The 21,040-nt window shown below is 31.1% G+C and overlaps 1 protein-coding gene across 1 annotated transcript; it reads left to right on the top strand.

Annotated features, from left to right (window-relative positions):
• The first annotated feature begins 8,429 nt into the window (after window positions 1–8,429).
• On the top strand, window positions 8,430–16,936 carry LOC105139157 (haloacid dehalogenase-like hydrolase family protein). Its single transcript, XM_011045513.1, has 12 exons — window positions 8,430–8,801; window positions 9,157–9,293; window positions 9,542–9,637; window positions 10,492–10,611; window positions 11,031–11,120; window positions 12,299–12,445; window positions 12,658–12,813; window positions 13,473–13,622; window positions 13,717–13,818; window positions 14,515–14,624; window positions 14,705–14,823; window positions 16,688–16,936. Exons 1-12 carry the CDS (start codon window positions 8,606–8,608, stop codon window positions 16,777–16,779), a joined length of 1,515 nt encoding a protein of 504 aa, XP_011043815.1. The 5' UTR covers window positions 8,430–8,605; the 3' UTR covers window positions 16,780–16,936.
• Window positions 16,937–21,040: the final 4,104 nt, after the last annotated feature.

The following is a 21,040-nucleotide window of genomic DNA, read 5'->3' as shown; positions in this document are numbered from 1 at the left end:
GCTGAGACATCAATCTATGAAAAATTTAATAAGTTTAGAGGATATTTGTTTTTGTATTTAAAAAAAATATTTACATTTATTTAAAGTTATTTTTTAAATATTTTTAAATTGTTTTAACATGCTAATATTAAAAATAAATTTTAAAAATTAAAAAATTATTATTTTGATTTATTCTTGAGTTAAAAAAATTTAATAAAAAAAAATTATCACAATATTAAATGAACTCTTAAACACTTGCAAGCTGAAAGATACAAATACCACTCGAAATAAAAAAGATCTAAACTTTTGGTTTAAGAATAAAGAGGATTTTTTTAGCGTGATAAAAAAAATAAAAAAAATCACTTAGTATAAAAAATATTTAAAAAAAAATAACATAATTTAACAAGCCATGTATCATATTAATAACTCATCTAAAAACTAATGTGATAGGGTTTTCAACCTCTCAACTCTGCCATAAAAAATCAACTTAATAATTCACAATTCTAATAATAAAACATAATTTACAATTTAATACCCTATACAATTAAAAATCAACCCATTTATCAATTCACAGTTCAATAAAATTAATAACTCAAAATTTATAATTAATCTCAAAAGAAAAATCACTTATCATTTTATTAAATTTAAATTAAATTCATAATTTTATAGCATATATACATATACATACATATATCTATATAAACTACTTTTAAAAATCATCTCAATTCGTGTACAAGTCTAGAGCGCTTATGAACATATCTACAACACCTTAACTAGCCCAACTTAAGGACAGATTTATAGCGCTCGTGGTGTGGTCGGCACCTAAATCACCCCAGCTTGTAAACTTAGATCACTCATGAATGGACCTACCTCCCCAACTACATGTCTTTGTCAATGAAAAGTGATCTCATCATTCACAACAGAGAGTGTTTGGTATTGTAGTAGTTGTTGAAGTTATGATTTAAAAAAAAAAGTTGTTTTATAAAAAGTATTTTTAGTTGAGGTTGGTTTGGAAAAATATATGTTTAGTTAAAACTGTGATTGAAATTGAGATTAAATAAAAAGTAGTTTAATATGTTTAGTTAAAAAATGCTTTTTAAATTGATGTTATAATATATATATATATATATATATATATTGATGGTTTTTAATTTAAATATCTTAGATTTAACTAATGCTATTACATCATGAAATAAATATTGTAGATTTAACTAATATTCACGTAAACAAGGACTATATTTTTCATAGTTTTTTAAGCGAGTAACAACATCAGGAAAAATATCATCAGGAATAAAATTGGGATTGTGATCAAATTCTGTAAATACTACGTTATCAAGCGATGTCCTTCTAATTTTTTGAATAAAACACAATTAAAAATAAAAATAAAAATTGAATTTTTTTAACGGGATCAGATCTAGTAAGAACAAAATTAAAATTCTGATTAAATTCCGTAAATGCTACATTATCAAGCGATCTTCTTCTAATTTTTCAAATAAAACACAATTAAAAAAAATAATTTTTTTTACTAGGTCGAACCCGGTTCAATGCATTTAGCTTTGAATCAGACCCGGTCCGACCGAAAACACTCCATTGTTTAACTCTTTAGTTAACAGAAATGCAGTGAGAAGCATGAAAAAATTGCTTGCGTAAAACTTACAATTAAACATCAGATTTTTGTGAGCCCTATGGCCAAAACATAGCTGCTGAAGATAACCAAACATTATGTTATTAAGTTTGACAAAAAATACAGAAGCTATCACAGAGCCAAACACTCTTTAAGGCCACTTCGAAGTACTTAACCTCCCAACTTTACCATTATGCCTTTCATAATTGTCAATATCACTCCAAGAATGAGAAATGAGTCAATTTTTTATAATAGTGGTTTGCAAAACCAATAGATTTTAACATGTGTGTAGCCCTTTTAATTTTGAGATCCCAAATGAATCTTACATTTAATTAAGCCCTCTTGCAAATACCATATACCTACTAATTCTTGAATACATTACAATTGCGCCTAAATTTTAGTTGAGCATTACACCTTATACTGCAATGAATTCTTAATATACCACTACTTAATTACAATAATACATTCAAACTTGTTTATGAGTTTTTATCCAACATCCAAGTCATCACTCGATACACCTAAATTCTTATAACTCAAAGACAATAATTACATATGGTTTAAGCATACTCATTCACATCCTCAAATTTAGAAGTGATATGTCTCATGAATTGGTTTAGTTGATTAATTAACTCATCGTTTTCATCTTTCTTAAATTTATCAATATGATGTCATTTTTATCATCACTTAGTTCAGATTCTTCATAACAATATAAAGCAAATGTAATACCTAATCATTCTTTCTTATCTATAATTTCTTGTGTCAATGTTAGGTTCATTATATAAACACCTACACTAAAAAGATTAATTTCTCGTTATGCTTATGTGGTTTTTTAAGTGTAACTTGGCATTTAAATGAATTTCCTACTAAAAAAGTTTCCTTGACTAGATCTAATATTCAAGTGAAGTTATAAATTTATGATTGATTATATTTGGTCAACCCAAATATTAAATTAACTCTTATGTTATTGCAAATAGGTACACCAATATATTTTGACTTCAATTTTCAACATATTTCATTCAATTAAATCATATAACATTTTAGATAATTCGACAAGAAAATTATATAATATAATAGTTAGGAACTCATTACTTCCACTATTACAAGTGATATAATTATTGGTATTAACAATAGTGATACCATAAAAACATAGTATTACAATACTATGAGACATTATGTTAAATAACATAACAAAAACCAAGCCTAACTTATCAAAATCACAAATTAATCAAAGTATATAACTTCAACAAAAGTTTATTCAACGAAACCCTAAAAAGTAACATAATTGAAAAAAACCCAAATCCATCAATTTTCTCTGTAAATAAAGAACTTATTAACTTAACTGATGTATTTCATAGCTAATTAACATAATTTATACCAAACTCAATAAAATTCTAAATTAACCTAAAAAACTCTAACCCTAACCATAACGTAATCAACAAAAACTCAAATTTATTATTTTTCTCCATAAATAATGAAACTATCAATTTAATTAATGTATTTTATAACTAATTAACATAATTTATACATAATTCAATAAAATTAGTAATTTAACCAAAAACCTCAAACCCTAATTTGAAATTGACAACAACCTAAATTTATCAATTTTCTTCATAAATAGCAAAATCAATAACTCAAATTAACTTATTTTATATCTAGCTAATATAATTTAAAACTAATTTATAAGAACCTTAAATCATCCTAAGAAACCCTAATTCTAAACCTTAAAATAATCAAAATTAATAATTAGCACAAAACCTATGAAATTGATATGAGGAGAGTGTCTAATATACCTCTAAGTGTTGAATATAGATGATGGTTACGATAGTGGTAGTTAAGAATGGAAAAGTGACTCACGAATGGGGAAAGTGGAAAGAGAAATGGATGGTGTCGTGACACGACTAAAAGATTGAAAAACTTGACACGACTAAAAGATTGATGTCTTCTCCCAAGTGCAGGAGTGTCGAAGTAATAAATAACCCGGCAAGACCGGGGTCGAACCACAGGGAGGTTAATTGTACAAATTATATAGTATAACAACAACAACAACAACAACAACAACAACAACAACAACAACAACAATAATAATAATAATAATACTAGTAGTAGTAGTAGTACTAATAATAATAATAATAATAATAATAATAATAATAATAATAAAGAAAGAGAAGAAGAAGAAGATGATGATGATGAGAACTTGGAGATCAAATATTAATGTAAGGATTAAGCAATAATAATAACAAATGTCAAGGTTAGAGGTTCCACTAATGGTATATCAAACAAGTATAGTATAAACTCTTATTATTGAATTGGAAACCACACATAAAGGAGGTTCCAATCAGATTATATATTGTTAACATGATTACATTAGTCATCTTATTCAATTAATGCTAATACTTGTAAATCTCGTCAAGCATTCATGATTATAACTTATGTTAACAACAAATCAAGTTCCTTTCATAGCTCAGGTGTCGGTTATACCATACATTATGGGCTATGAAAGTGCCAAGCATTTGTTGTACCAAGTGTTATACAACATAAATCTAGATTAGTCATTTAACAAGTAAAGTATGAAAGAGTGAACAAGATAACAAATACAAAACATGTTAGTATCAAACATTAAAGTCCATATTAAGTTTACACTATACTTATTCTTACACCATTAATGTAACCTTTTTACCTTGACATAATAAACTTAGCTAAACATAATGAAAGAAAGAAAAATAAATAAAGAAAATAAGAACATAAATAAGGTAAAAGTTAACTAAGTAAAGGAAAAAAAATGAAAGGCATAAACTTAATATTAATGAAAGCAAAGCATAAACATTACAAAAAATACAAAGAGAGAAAGGAAGAGCATGATCTTGATCTGGAAACCAAGATGCCTAAATGCATGGCAAATGCCTCCTTTTATAGGCCAAAATTGGGAACTATTGATTTGATGACTAATTGATAAGTGGGTGGCCAACTTTTGACTTGGTGACAATCCTTATCTTCTCTTGTCTGCCCAAAACGTCATTGATAACGTCAAAACTGGAGCCAGGTGCAAACATGAAAGTTGTAGGCAATTGTCTCAGCTTTCTTGTGTAAAAAATTCAGCTCATTTGGACTTCTAGAACTCCAGATATGGCCAAAATACCAAACAGTGCTCGGGCTGGAAGACAGATTCGGGCTTCTTTGTTGTTGCTACAATTTGGACTTGATAATGGCCTTTTTAGATCTTGGGCTCCATATGAAAGTTGTAGGCCTATGTCTTACCTTTCCATCCATATAAATTGGACCTAAATCTGAGATCTGTAGCTCCAGATATGACCCAATTACCGAACAGTGTTCCGGTTTGGATTGCACCGACATCTCTTCTCTAAGTTTGACCATCTCTTTATCCATGCAATTTAAGTTATTCAAGTCATCAATCAATCCTTTTATTTATGTGATAGACCTGCATTAAAAATAGACATTTACCACAAATTATAGGTATCTTATATTATTAGATACATTATTATAAAACATGTTTTAGTTAAGGAGTTATTGATACTTCAAGTGCAAAATGATGATATAAAACCATGACAAAAATGCACTTTTAAGTACTAATCATGTCGCAACTGCTAATTGGTGGTTTCATAATGGTGGGGATGGGTGGGTCATGATGGGGCAATAGTGGAGAGAGGTGTAATGGAGGAGGAGACAATAAATAAGGAAAGAAATGGAGAGGAAATTAGAAATGAGGTTTTAACTCGTTTGGAGTTATATGTAACTCGCATGGTTATGCCATTTTCCTAAATATTTCATGAATTATTTTTTTCTATTTTTTACCATGCTAAATTAAAAAAAAACCTCAAGAATTAAATTTACATTTAAATAGCATAAGAACACCCAATGAAGCGCAATAAGAAAAACAAGAAAGAATATCTTTATAGTGAGCATATAAAAACAATGCGCTGTCACTTAGTACACCATTGAGTTATCTTGCACGCCTTAGGCATGACAATAATCTTTAAGCAAGATATTTCCATTAGAAAAACTTTATTATTCAATCCTCAAGTAAGAAAAATAGAAGACTAATCCACCTTACTTCCCAATCAACCAACTAATATCTCTAAATAATCAAATAAAAAAGAAGAAGCAAAGATATGTTTTAAACCTTAACAACAAAGATTTGAGAAAAAAAAAAGTTTAAAGAAGAGAAAAAAAGATAATTAAAAAAGAATCATATGTGTTAACTGATACATCTTACCTTTTCTAAAATTACATATTATAGTATTTATATTATAAATTCTAATTGACTATGTTAATTAATTTCTCATCCTAACTAACTTTAAATGTCAGCTACCTATAAATCACATGTGAATTATTAACAATCATATATTGAATTATTTTTTGTTATTGCCTCTACTAATTATCACTAGATTTAATGCTACTTAGTTATTATTGAAGCCACTTCTCATTATGGATATCATAACAATACTCATTTTATCAAAAGATTTTATCCTTGAGAATCTATATAGAAATAAAAAAAATTGATCAATGAGTTTTTTTAAAGTTTTTCAAGTGACATCTTATTTAACAAGTTTAAATTAATCTTATAATCAAGACTTTATTGCCTTTCTCTTGATCTTTTATCTTCTTAAGCAAGAACATGAATATGGAATGCACTTAGTAAACTGGTCTAAGCCAAATCATTACTCATTCACATTGTTCAAGATCAAGAAACTTCCATTATTCTAGACATTCAAAGCATTTTACCCTTTGTTTCAAGTCTACGATAGGGAAACCACTATGTCTTACACCTTAAAAGCAATAACATTACAACCAATTCCTATTATTGTAGTTGTGCTTAAATGCAATCCAATAATCTCCTATGTTTTTAAATAGATTTTAGGGATAGTTTTTGCTTTAACCTTTTTCTTCTTTGGTTCATCATCCTCTTGTTATTACTGTAAATAAAGTTCTGATTAGTACTTAAATGTGTATTTTTATCAAAGTTTTATATCATCATTTTGTACTTGAAGTATCAATAACTCCTTAGCTAGAGCATGTTTTATAATAACATATCTAAGAATATAAGATACCTTTAATTTATGATAAATATTAATCTTAAATGCAGGCTTATCACATAAATAAAAGGATTGATTAATGAGTTTAAGAACTGAAATTGAAAGGACAAAGAGTGATCAAATTTAAGAAAGTGATGCTGGTGCAGTCTAAACCGGAACATTGTTCGGTTATTGGGTCATGTCTGGAGTTGTAATTCTTGGATTTAGGTTTGCTCTATATGGATGGAAAACTCAGACACATGTCTAAAACAATCTGAGAAAGACAATACTCAATTCTGCTGTTTGGAAGTCCAAATCTTAGTAACAGTGGAGAAGTTTGAATCTGTCATGCAGCCTAGATACTGTTTAATGTTTAACCCATATCTCGAGTTCTAGAAATCCAAATGACCTTAAATTTTTTTTCTTAAAAGCTGAGATAATTTTCTAAAACTTTCATGATTTAAATATGTTCAAATTCTTATGTTATCAATGACATTTTGTTCAGATAATAAGATAAGGATTGTCATCAAGTCAAGATGTGGCTACCTACTTAATAATTAGTCATCAAATCAATAATTTTAAATTTTAGCCTATAAAAGAAAACATTTGACATGTATATAGACATCTTGGTTTTCAGATTAAGATCATGTTTTTACTCTCTTTTTATTGTAATGCTTAAGTTTTGCTTATGTTAATCTCTTATCTATATTAATCTCTTATAATAATGAAATGTATAAATAAGAGATTAATGAAAGTAAAAATTAAACATTATAAAAATATAAAAAAAGGAGTAATAATATGATCTTGATTTAAAAATCAAGATGCCTAAATGCATGATAAATGCCTCCTTTTATAGGCTAAAATTCAAAACTATTAATTTGATGACTAATTGTTGAGTTGGTGGTAACCTCCTGACTTAGTGATAATCTTTATATTCTTGTCTAAATAAAATATCATTGATAACATCAGAATTTGAACAGACAATCTTCATGAAAGTTCTGAGAAATTATCTTAACTTTCCAACTAAAAAAGAATTGGTGCATTTGAACTTCTAAAACTCGAGATATGGGCTGAACACTGAACAGTGTTTTGGTTGTAGGACAAATTCGAACTTTTCCATTGTTGCTATAATTTGAACTTGAAAACGATGTTTTTAAATCTTGAACCCTTCATGAAAGTTTTAAGCCTATGTTTTAGCTTTCTATCCATATAAAGCATAAATAAATCCAAGTTCTACAGCTCTAATTATGATTCAATAAGCGAACGGTGTTCCAATTTGGATTGAACCATCTAAGTTTAACCATTTTTTTTATCATTTTAAAATTTCAATAGTTAAACTCATCAATCTATTATTTGATTTATATGATAGGCTTGAATTTAAGATGAAAATTTATCAGAAATTCAAGATATCTTATATTATCAGACTTGTTATGATAAAACATGTTTTAGTTAAGGAGTTATTGATACTTTAAATACAAAATGATAATATAAAATCTTGATAAAAATATATTTTTAAGTACTAATCAATAACTGCTGCAATATTAATATATTAAAAAATTAATAAAAATAGTAATTATATTATTTTTATATAAAAACATCATTTATATAATGTTAATAATTAAAAATGCTTTTTATATTAAAAAATCTTTTTCACATGTAAATAATCTAGTTTGACCTAATAAATAATACCTTACTTTAGCAGCCCTTCGGGTCCAATAAGGCCCAAAAACTTCATACTCTGAGTCAACACAGAGTATTAATTTACTTACCTTAAAGGCTTAAACAGCAGAATCACATTCTCCACCACATTCAAAGCTTGAGCACATTCAAACAAAAAACTAAGTAAAGGAGTCTCTCTCCCCGTCTCTCTCTCTGTTTTTATCCTCTCTCTAGAAAGAGAAAGCAAGCAAATGGCAGAAAAAGCAAGCAAAGGGCAGCAGCCCCCCCAGCCGTGGCAGTGAATGGAGGAGGAATGGCGGCAGCAAAGGTGGCATCACAGGCTTATTTGGAAAGCAAAGCAGTTAAAGACACAAGGGTGTTAATAGCTGATCTTTGCAAACAATTCTACACCCTTGGATGGGTTTCTGGGACCGGTGGCAGTATCACCATCAAGGCCCATGATGATTCTATCCCTAAGCGCCAACAGCTTATCCTCATGTCCCCTTCTGGTAATACTAATATTCAGGTTTTGATTCTTGTGCTTTTTTAAGGGTTGGCTTATGTGTTAAAAGTTTGTATTTTTATGGATTCTTGATTGGTTTTGTTAGTGTTTGTGGCTGGTTATGTGGTTTTGCTTTCTGGTTTTTTTTCCCCTTAATTTGATTGTATGTTGTGCTTTATTGCTTCTTTATTGTTGTGTATTTGATACTGGAGCCCAGTTGTCTGTGTATGTGCTTAGTTCCTCGCGTGGTTGTATCAATTTAATTTGTTTTTTTCTTGGTCTTAGTACGTATTTTCTCTGGCTTTTTATTGATTGCTGGGAATTTTATTGAAGCTAACTTGAATATTTGTTGTATTGGGCAGGAGTGCAGAAGGAGAGAATGGAACCAGAGGACATGTATGTCCTAGCTACAAATGGGTCTATATTGTCTTCACCATCTCCGAAACCTTACCCATACAAGCCGCCCAAGTGTTCTGATTGTGCTCCACTTTTCTTGAAGGTACCAGTTTGGTGTTCTTTTTCAGTACTAATGATTACTCGAGTATGTCTTCCATTTGATAGCACATAAGGAATGGATTTTGAGTTATCAATAACGGTTAAATCTTTAAAAGTGGTTTATTAGTGAAAAAGGCATGGTTTTATGAATTCTTAACTGTGATAGTAGCTATAATACATTTATGTATTAGTACGGTAATTTTGCTTTTTCTTCATAAGTCACAATTAACAGTTATTTGTGGTGTAACGCAGGCATATGACATGCGTAATGCAGGAGCTGTCATTCACAGTCACGGGATGGAATCCTGTCTTGTAACAATGATCAATCCATTATCAAAAGAATTCCGGGTAAGTCTTTCTTTTACAATTTACATGTGGTTGTAATTTTCAAATTTATAACTGTTGTTTTCTTAACATACATCGTATTTCCTACACCCCTCCCCACCAAAAGATATCCACCTTCTGTCCTTGATATTTTCAAGATCTATCTTGTGGAGCCTTGGGGAATCCTGTATCTGAGAAATAGACAGACTATGATTTTATTGTACATGTGGACCCATCATTTGCTTTCTAAGTCACGGGGAAAGATGACAATGGAGGATGTTATCTTGGTTGAAAGCATGGGTTTGTGATGCCAGAACAGGATAAATCATCAGTGATCTAAATGCACAAGGACACAGATTAGATATAAACATGCGGCAAAATCTTTTATTTTATTTTATTTTTGTTTCAGATTACATTTAAGAAACATATCTGTTAAATGAACGAGCAAATGGATAGGGGTTGAAAACCTTATAAATTCAACCAATTGGATCAAAATGGGTAGTCATTTTTCAGATTTTTTGAAACAATTGACCTTTTAGTCATTAGGTTTCTAATAGATTATGTGAAGTTAACAAAATAAATTTCTCCTTCAATGGTGGCCTTCCTCAGTCAAGATGGTGGGTTTTCTTTGTGGCATTATTACTGAAAAATTGACAGTATTGTCATCTCAGAGTATCAGCTATTAGCTGTATTAATTTGTTAAAAGAGGGTTCATATTTTGATTGGTTGTTTATGCATCCTGGAAAGTCAGATCTTGTAGTCATGCATCGCTAAACATTGCACACAACATCACATGATTTGTTTTTTCCAACTGCTGTTCATTTTTCATTGCATTTGTTAGTTTGCTTCTGATTTTTTTTTTTTTTTTACATTTACAGATAACTCATATGGAGATGATAAAAGGAATTCAAGGCCATGGCTACTATGACGAACTTGTTGTCCCAATAATAGAGAACACTGCCTATGAAAACGAGCTTACAGACTCTCTTGCTAAAGCTGTGTGTTCTTTAATTTGTTGGCATCCACAATTTGTTGTTTGGTTTTTAACATGTGACTTTCTATGCTCATCTGTGGAACACAATGATAATGTTGGAGCAAATAATCAAATATTTCTATGAAATGGACCTAACTATGTGTATGGTTTCATCATGTAGTGTTTGTAGAAGGAGAAAAATCTACTCGTTTCCTTCTGCCATTTTCCTTGTTTAGCTCTGATGATGGATGATTGTTTCAGTAATCTTTTGATGATTATACTTCAGTAGCTCACTGTTTACTGATGAGCAGCATAACCCAAACTTGCCAATTAGAACATGCCTTTACTTTTCTTTGAGATTTTTTTACCGTAAAGATCTCCAGTTCTTTTGTTTATTCAGTGGGATATGCTCTGAACTACTTAAAACGCATTCATGTTTTTCAGATTGATGCGTACCCAAAAACCACAGCTGTGCTTGTTCGCAACCATGGCATATATATATGGGGAGACTCATGGATCAGTGCCAAAACCCAGGTTTGTGACTCCTAGTCAATGATCTGAATGAAGTTGGCACCTGCACTGAAATTTCAATAATTTTATATGAAGTTTTTATTTGATTGTTCTGTTATCATTGTCTACTTTGCTTAAATGTGCTGATAACATGACCTTGATTGTATTTTTAGTGATAAAGGGCCTGATCAATCAGAAAAGTTATCTGTCATCAAATGTTTTAATGCTAGCTATTTGGAGATACTGCAAATATGAAGTGAATCTAAAATTCTTAATCATTGAGTCATATGATAATTTCCTACTAATGGTGAAGTTGAAGAGCAAAGTTAACACAGGCAAAGAGCAAAGTTAACACAGGCATAGCTTAAGCTGCTGCAAGTATTGCAGTGATACGTGCAATTGTTTCTGGAACTCAATTGATAGTTGATGTGGGAAGCCATTCAAACTATTGATAAAATGATGCAATAACTTTATAGCTATTTTAAGGGCTTCTCTTGTTCACTTGTTAAAAGATTCCCTTTCCATTTCCTTTTTTTTTTTAATTATTATTTGATGTTAGGTTTTGCTATTATTGCACTTTTTGGCAGATCAGCTATGTGGTGTAGAATTGGGCATTAACCTTCACAATTTCCCTTCTTACTCTCTTGTTGCTGCTATATCATTTTCTGTAAGGCGCTGTAGCAGAAAGCTTAGGAATTTTGTTGATGGAACCCGAAAACTGGTCTTATTTTGCAGAGCAAGGAAAGTCTCGGGATATACAGCAGCTTGGAATACCCCCCCCCCCCCCCTAAAAATTTAGAACAAAGCCCCCACATACATGATAACTGATATGTGCTTGAGTAGCTTTTTCAATGAAAGCCTACTTTTGTTGGGTTTCTTACCCTTTTTTTCTTGGTTTGCCTTGCATATCTGATCTTTTTGATACCCTGAATTTTGTACTAGACATGATATGAGCAGCACAATAGTAAATGATGTTTCAGGTCTTCAAGACAAAATGCTGTTTGATGCAATGCAACATACTCTACTCCTGCTCTATGCTGTTATACAATCCTAAGTATTATAAAATGATATATTTGAGAGAGTTGTATTTGTATGGTTTGGGCCCTAAACAAGCTATATGCGTGTATATGTATCCTCAATTCCTTACAGAATGCCTTGATGATACCTTTTGGAGCTTTACTTAAATTTCTCTAATCTTTCAGGCTGAATGTTATCACTATCTGTTTGATGCTGCTATCAAACTTCATCAAATAGGCCTAGATTGGTCTACTCCAAACCACGGCCCGATTCAAAATGTCAAGGTTAAGGCAGGCATGAATAATGCAAATAACAGAATTGAACCGTTGCCTGTAAGTTATTAAAACGATGTCCTCAACTTCCTTATATTCTCTGCATTTTAATTTTGATGTGGATTATACTGGCTTAATAGAACTTGTGATTTATGTTGGACCCAAGCCCTTGCGGTTTGAAATGTAAAAGATCTGGTAATGTTGTTATCTATTATCAAATATTTATGTCTTATCAAGTGAACATTATTATTTTTCAAATTATTTGGTTGCAGCGTTGCATTGTTCTTGACATTGAGGGAACTACTACTCCAATAACATTTGTTGCTGATGTTCTATTTCCATATGCTCGTGACAATGTTGGGAGGCATTTGTCTGCAACATATGATACTGCAGACACTCAAGATGATATAAAGTTGTTGCGCACACAAGTAAGATTTATTTTTAAAAGTTTTGGTATGCTTGTAATTCACATGTCATACCAGATTGATTTTGCCTTTTATTGCAGGCTACCAGTGGAATCTTAACATTGATCTTTGGAAATTTTTTTGAAATGATGATAAAGATTGCTATTCATTTAGGGGAAGCATGAACAGAAGTTAGCTGCTAATAGTTTTTGAAACTTAATGTTCTCCTTGTTCCTCTCCAGCGTCCCTGACAAAATATCTTATGGTGGTTGTGCACAGTAAACAAAAGAATGAAAAGGAAAAAAAAAAAGCACACCAAAAGTTTAACTAGAGATAAAAGATGGCAACTCTTTCTATATTGTACAAGGACATGTTAGGAACAAAATCACAATAGATGCCCTGAAATTTTTGGATGTACCAGAAAACTGCAGATATGCTGTTGAAGGATTGCAAATTGTAGAAAATTGACAAATTGAGCAAGTAGAGACATACTCTAATGTGAAGCACAAGATTGTGATGTAGTCAATGGGCTGATGAAGCTCTTCCTTGCGGTGCTTTCATTTTTCCTGTAACAAGTCAGCTCAAAACAGTATAAAGTGGATTTGAATGACCAGGCTTAGTAGTTTTTGGTGGACTTTTTTTTACAGGGTTGATTGTCGCCTGCTGTCAAATCTTTTTTGCAGGTTGAAGATGATTTGGCACAAGGTGTTGATGGTGCCATTCCTATTCCAACGGATGATGCTGGGAAAGAGGAGGTAATTGCAGCTTTGGTTGCTAATGTGGAAGCGATGATAAAAGCAGATCGGAAGGTCACTGCATTAAAGCAATTGCAGGTAAGTATTCAGAAACATAAAGTTGGTAACCATGGGATTGATATGCTTGATATAAAGTGTATCTCTGTGATATTACCAAGATTTATTAATGTAGGGTCATATATGGAGAACTGGATATGAGAACAATGAGCTGGAAGGAGTAGTGTATGATGATGTTCCAGAAGCATTGGAGAAGTGGCATGCTCTGGGCATAAAGGTTCTTCCTTCTTCTATTTTCAACATTTATTAGGGGATATTGTTTATAGGTTAATGCAATGTCGTAGCTGCAGTTTGGATTCCACCTGTCCATGTAACTAAGTTATCTGTCAAAGTTTGAAAGATTCAAACAGTAATTTCGAATGATCACATACTAATTTGTTACCCATCTTTATCTTGAAATTCTCCATTACTGTGAACTACGTTATCATTGTATACAGAAGAGGATGTTACTGCTGATGTCAAATATTTCTTATTAATAACTGGCCTAATGGTATTTAAATCTGAAGTTATGTTGCAAGGCTTTGGCTTCTTGGAATCTATGTATTAGATAGTTAATTAATGAATTTGTAAAAAAGTGTTGCACACAGTCTATTAGCTAATACATAGTTCCTTGTAAGAACATCTATTATGGATCTTATAAACAAGTTTGAATATTAGGCAATCTTGCTATCAGAACATAAAAGCACACTCAAAAGTAGAGATGTATGAACGAGGAAATTGGAATATATGACTGATAGTTGTTAGTGGCATCGAAGAACTTGAGATCCATTGTATAAATTCACCAGCAGGATTGATCCTTGAAATACAATAGCTGAGTTCCATGAACTTGTTGAGTGTGACTCAAAAGGCTTTCAATTTCTTGATTATGCATATTCTTTTTGTGCCATTATTTACTGTTTCTATGTTGCCTCAGGTTTATATATATTCTAGTGGAAGCAGGCTGGCACAAAGACTTATTTTTGGAAAGACGAACTATGGTGACCTGAGAAAATATTTGTCTGGATTCTTTGACACCACAGTGGGGTAATTTTGTTGATGCTACCGGGTTACTATTGCCACTTAATTTGGACTTTGATAACCCTTCGTGCTCCTGTTCCTTGCAGGAATAAAAAAGAAACACGCAGTTATATTGAAATCTCAGAGTCACTTGGAGTTGATAAACCATCTGACATTTTGTTTGTGACAGATGTTTTTCAAGAAGCTTTTGCTGCAAAAGGAGCAGGTAACAAGTTGCTTATTATTATACTTAAAGCTAAAACAGAATGGTGTTTGCTACTGTAGATACTGTAGCAATTGTTTTTTGGTTTTCAATTTTTTTTTTCTAGCCACCTTTATGGTGGTCAAATTCTGGGCAACAAATGATCTATTATCAATCTATTTTTTTTTTAAATATGTTGTTCGGCCTGTACAAAATCGTAAAAAATATAAACTAGGTCTAGTACAAAATCATAAAAAATATAAACTAGGTCTAGACATGTGGGCTTAGGTTGAAAGGTCCATGCTCTTGGGCTCTTTTCTTAGAGGCCCAAGCGTGTAGGGTCACTTGGTCCAAGCTCGCACACCTTTCCCTTTTATTTTTAGGTAGAGGAAATTTTAAAAACAAAATTATTAAACCCAGTAGAGTCCATTACCAGAGTTATAGATTTGATGAGTTGGGTTGCAAAGCCCGGGTCGATTTAATATATTGTTTTCTCAATATTTTTTTTTAAGATGCCATGTTGATTTTTTTTATGAAGAATTTGGTTTATTTTGAATTGACGTGCATCATATGTTTTGTTTTAGTTTCTATAGGATTAGTTTGTTAAGTTACTTTTTACAAGATTATCACAGTCTCATGATTTTAGTCACATGTTTAGCATGCTAACTTGAGTTGATTCAATATATAGCCATGTCAATATATATATATATATATATATATATATATATTTCAAATATCATTTTGATTTTTTTTCCTCTGACTTCATCAATTTTTACCCCTTTTTTTTTTATATCATATATTGAGGCAATTTTTAAAAAAAATATTTAACAAGTGGAATGCATCTGAATTGTGGGTTTGATGGGTTAGGCCGCAAAGTTCATGATGTTGTCTCAATATATATTTTTTAAAATATGCCATATTGATTTTTTTTTTGTGAACATTTGGTTTATTTTTGAATTGTTGTTCATGATATCTTGAATTGTGTGTTTTTTTTTTAATTCAAAATATATTATTACTGCATGTCCATGTTTTCTTTGAATCCGTGTGCTTGTGTTTTTTTTGTCATCTAAGCTCTTTTTTTCTTTTTTTTGGTGTTTTAAAAAGAAAATTTCATCTGACCAGCCAGGTAAGATGGCTAGTTAGTTTTCTATTTTATGGAGGGCTGCAAGGGCAGCTGGAAAAAACCTCCCAGTGCATCACTTCACTACATGTTTGATTTACTTAACCAATACAATAGATTTCCTTTCTCTTTGTCAATTTTTTTTTGAGCATTCGGGCTGAGAATGTATTCTGCTCTCCCTCTGGAATATATCAATGCAAGTCACTGCTTATAGCAGGTTTGGTTTCTTAATATTTATTTGAACCCAATAGCTGACATCAGTAACCCCCGCCCCCGCCCCCGCCAATAAGTTGTAGCTGCATTTGTTCTCTCCATCCCTTAGTAGACTTGGGTTTGAGTCTCAACCAAAAAAAATAGCCTGCAAAACAATCACCAATTTTGACCGTAATTAACGAAGGTTTTGGTTGTTTATTTTCACATTTTCTTTACCTTCATTTTTCCAAGGGAACTAAATACCACAAGTGATGAATAACTATTGTACACCAAAAACAAGGCTTATGAACAACTGATTCCATTGTATGTGGTGTCTTGATTTGGTAAGAAAAACATATTCTTGTTGCCACAAAGAAGCTAGTTTACTCCAGTGCTAAGAGGTACGAAAAGGCTTCTATGCAAGCTTACTCATCTTTAACAGTGTCTGGAGTTGGAGCAAATATTTGTTCTGCAAACTGAGTTCTGTATTCTCTTTGGCACTTCTGAAAATTTAGTGACCTTTTATTGTTCATGCTATCTTTGGCTTTGATATTTGAATTTTCATGCATATTTCAGGTTTGGATGTGATGATTTCTATCCGGCCAGGAAATGCACCTCTTCCAGAGAAACACGGTTTCAAGACAATCACCTCCTTCGCTGAAATCTGATGGCAGATATGTGTGCAATATTTATCACGCCAAGTTTTGCTTGGAAATCTGAAAGCAGATATGTACTTGTGTTATTGCAAATGGATGATATGCTTTTCACAACGCACACAAATAAAAATGTTGCTTTTAAAAGAAAATGCGGCTGTTTCCTTTGCAACCTTCCTGTGCTTTGCATCGTTATATGGACACGCATTTTTCCATAAATTGAAGGACATGCTTGCATAATTAGACCTTGTTTCAACGAAGGAAAACAGACTTGGAAGTTCAGCTTAGGTCTTACCAAAGCAGCTAGCCGTAACCGGTCTTGCTCGATGAGTTTTAGAATTCTGGGAGACGAGCTTCGTGGAAAATCGCCCTTGTTTTGGGTCCTTCCAAAGCCTGTGGATGGGCTGAAACGTTCAGCAAGAGATGATCAGAGGTTGAAGAAGATAATATGAACATTAATGTTCTTGTGAGTCGATGAAACTTTAAGAGTGTACATGGTGATTCATAGGCATTCATGTATCAATGAATTATGTGAATTTGCATGTAGTGAAAGGTAGGGATGCAGATAAACTGTGCAACCTGGTAGGGATGCAGATAAACTATGCAACCTATCTTCAAGGGTAATCATGCAGAATAATTACAACCCCCTCCAAAATTGTGGATGTCTGCATTATCAATGTGGATAATCGCATTGTCATCGTAGATCGTAAAACGAGAAAACCAGGGGGGCTAAGCTATGACTCCATGTTGTTATGTGGGCCTCCTGATAGCTACTTTAGCATCGCTTTTACAGGGAGTTGATAAACACAATTGGCATACCTGTTGGATTTGGAAGAATCGTCCTGAGTTCAACTATGCATGGTAAATTGAGAAATGAGCTAGCCCGAGCCCAAATCATGGTGGGTTCAAGATGGTAGGACCTAGATCCAACATTGATCAATTATGGGCTGAATTAAGCCCAAATCATGAGTGGTGGGCTTGAATATGCATAACATAAACCCCCCATTAAAAATATTTTGGGTTTGGGCTTATAGTCATGACAAAAATTGAGAAATGTCAAAATATTACTGTTGGTATATAAAAAAGATTTCTTTGATATTAAAAGTTGTTGAAGAAAATGATGATGGAAATCTACTATTGAAAAATATTTTATTGGGTTTTTATTCCATTGGCTATTTTAAATATTTATACTCATCAATGAAATATTCACATCTAAATATCAACTTTTACCACTTATGTTTCATCAAAAACCTCACTTTATCCAAACATATTTGAGGATTATGAAGAGGATAAGTGGAAGTGTCTTCAGCAAATTTCTTAATCATGTTGATGCTATATCTCTTCTATAAAAATAAAAAAATCAAGTTTCAAAATTCGATTATATTTTATATTATTGATATAAATAAAAAAACTTACACCAATAAAAATTATCAAAACACTTACAAAAAAAGACACCCGATCTTTTATCGAAAAAAATTTTCTTCCTTTTCCTTTACCCCTTTTATTTACATGAGTTTCCTTGTATAATTTCATTGAAGATGATTCTTTTCCAAGCTATTTTTTTTGCAAATAAAATTGTTTGTTAAAAGTCTCACTAACAAGCATGTAATTAAAACTTTAAGAAAAAGAATAAAATATATAACAATGAATTCTTACTAAGAGCTTTGCTTGGTAGATAAACATAATCGCTCATCTATTATGCTTGCTCATCGAACCATGAGCTTTTTTATTTTTATTTTATTTACTAGAGCTTGAGCACTTTGCAAAACTTTTTGATACCACAAGTTCAAGATGAGTTGCCAAATTATGGTCTATGATATACTTTAGTTGATAACTTTTCCACATTTTTTATATTATTAAACATGACCTTCATTGCTCATATGTAGGCATTATATAAAAAATCACATAACATGCTAAACAAATAGTTAACTCATATATGATTCAAATTTATTATACATAAATTATGTAAGAAAATTAAAGAATACAAGTTTATAATAATATAATATTAATTCATTTAAACTTACCTAGTCCCACTATAATTTTTTTTGACACTCTCCTCACAAGCACTTGTTGCTCTCATTCCACTAAATTTATTTTTTCATTGATTTCATACGTCGCACGTATACAGTGTCGTGGCGAAAAAATTCACTCTTAAAATATATTATCTTTTATCTATGTGGCAAATATGAGGAGTGACACAACCGAAAGATTGATGTCTTCTTCCAAGTGCAGGAGTGTCGAAGTAATAAATAACCCGGTAAGACCAGGGTCGAACCACAAGGAGGTTAATTGTATAAATTATAAATAACAATAATACAATCACAATAACAATAATAACAACAACAATAGTAACAATAATAACAATAACAACAACAATAATAATAATAGTAGTAGTAGTAGTAGTAGTAGTAGTGATAATAGTAATAATAGTAGTAGTAGTAATAATAATAATAATAGAAGAAGAAGAAGAAGAAGTTGATGAGAACTTTGAGATGGAAGATTAATGTAAGGATTAAACAATGATAACAATAAATGCAACAATAATACAACAACAATAATAATAACAATAATAATAACAATAGTAGTAGTAGCAGTAGTAATAGTAATAATAATAATAATAATAAAGAAAAAGAAGGAGGAGAAGAAGAAGAAGATGAGAACTTTGAGATGAAATATTAATGTAAGGATTAAACAATGATAATAACAAATACCAAGGTTAGAGGTTTCACTAATGGTATGTCAAACAAGTATAATATAAACTCTTATTATTCAATTAGAAACCACACACAAAGGAGGTTCTAATCAGATTATAAATTGTTAACAAGATCACATTAGTTATCTTATTCGATTAATGCTAATACTTGTAAATCTCGTCAGACATTCATGATTATAACTTATGTTAACAACAAATCAAATTTCTTTCATAGCTCTAGTGTCGGTTATATCATATAGTATGAGCTATGAGAATGCCAAGTAATTGTTGTACCAAGTGTTATACAACATAAATCTAGATTAGTCATTTAACAAGTAAAGTATGAAAGAGTGAACAAGATAACAAATACAAAACATGTTAGTATCAAACATTAAAGTCCATATTAAGTTTACACTATACTTATTCTTACACCATTAATGTAACCTTTTTACCTTGACATAATAAACTTAGCTAAACATAATGAAAGAAAGAAAAATAAATAAAGAAAATAAGAACATAAATAAGGTAAAAGTTAACTAAGTAAAGGAAAAAAAATGAAAGGCATAAACTTGATATTAATGAAAGCAAAACATAAACATTACAAAAATACAAAGAGAGAAAGCAAGAGCATGATCTTGATCTAGAGACCAAAATGCCTAAATGGATGGCAAATGCCTCCTTTTATAGGCCAAAATTGGGAACTATTGATTTGATGACTAATTAATAAGTGGGTGACCAACTCTTGACTTGGTGATAATCCTTATCTTCTCTTGTCTGCCTAAAATGTCATTGATAACGTCTGAATTGGAACCACTTGAAGCATGAAAGTTGTAAGAAATTATCTTATCTTTTCAAAAAAAAAAAATGGAGGTCATTTGGACTTCTAGAACTCTAGATATGGGCAAAACACTGAATAGTATTCGGGTTGCAGGACAGATTCAGACTTTTTCATTATTACTACAATTTGGACTTGAAAATGGCTTTATTAAATCTTGGGCTCCATATAAAAGTTGTAGGCCTATATCTTACCTTTCCATCAATATAAAGTAGACCTAAATCTAAGATCTACAACTCCAGATATGACCCAATAACAGAATAATGTTCCGGTTTGGACTGCACCAGCATCTCTTTTCTAATTTTGGCCGTCTCTTTGTCCTTTCGATTTCAGTTCTTAAACTCATCAATCAATCCTTTTATTTATGTGATATGCCTATATTTAAAATGAATATTTACCATAAATTAAAGGTATCTTGTATTATTAGATATGTTAGTATAAAACATACTTTAGTTAAGGAGTTATTGATACTTTAAGTGCAAAATGATGGTATAAAACCTTGATAAAAATACACTTTTAAGTACTAATTAAGGAGACAATGAATTCTTGCTTTTTATCTGTTGAAAGCATGAATGAGAGTCGGTACCTAGTATTTTGGTCAATAAGAACCCTAATTAATCTCAAAGATTAGGTATGAGGATTGGTTGCGTAAAGAAAAAATATTAACACCCAAAATACACCTTATCTAAGGTAAGTTGCATTGTTTTATTGTCTGATAAAATCTAAGGTCTTGTCAAATTTTCTAGTTG

Source organism: Populus euphratica, unplaced genomic scaffold (assembly GCF_000495115.2).
Source record: "Populus euphratica unplaced genomic scaffold, PopEup_1.0 scaffold139.1, whole genome shotgun sequence".
NCBI lineage: Eukaryota > Viridiplantae > Streptophyta > Magnoliopsida > Malpighiales > Salicaceae > Populus > Populus euphratica.
Note: the sequence above shows the minus strand (reverse complement) of the source record. Positions and strands in the feature narration are given on the sequence as shown.

What these genes read in the sequence shown, in the direction of transcription:
- LOC105139157 (XM_011045513.1), top strand. Translation starts at nt 8,606, where the DNA reads ATGGCGGCAGCAAAGGTGGCATCACAGGCTTATTTGGAAAGCAAAGCA. An exon ending in TATCCTCATGTCCCCTTCTG is followed by an intron (nt 8,802 to 9,156) that starts GTAATACTAATA and finishes TGTATTGGGCAG; the next exon opens with GAGTGCAGAAGGAGAGAATG. An exon ending in CTGCATTAAAGCAATTGCAG is followed by an intron (nt 13,623 to 13,716) that starts GTAAGTATTCAG and finishes TTATTAATGTAG; the next exon opens with GGTCATATATGGAGAACTGG.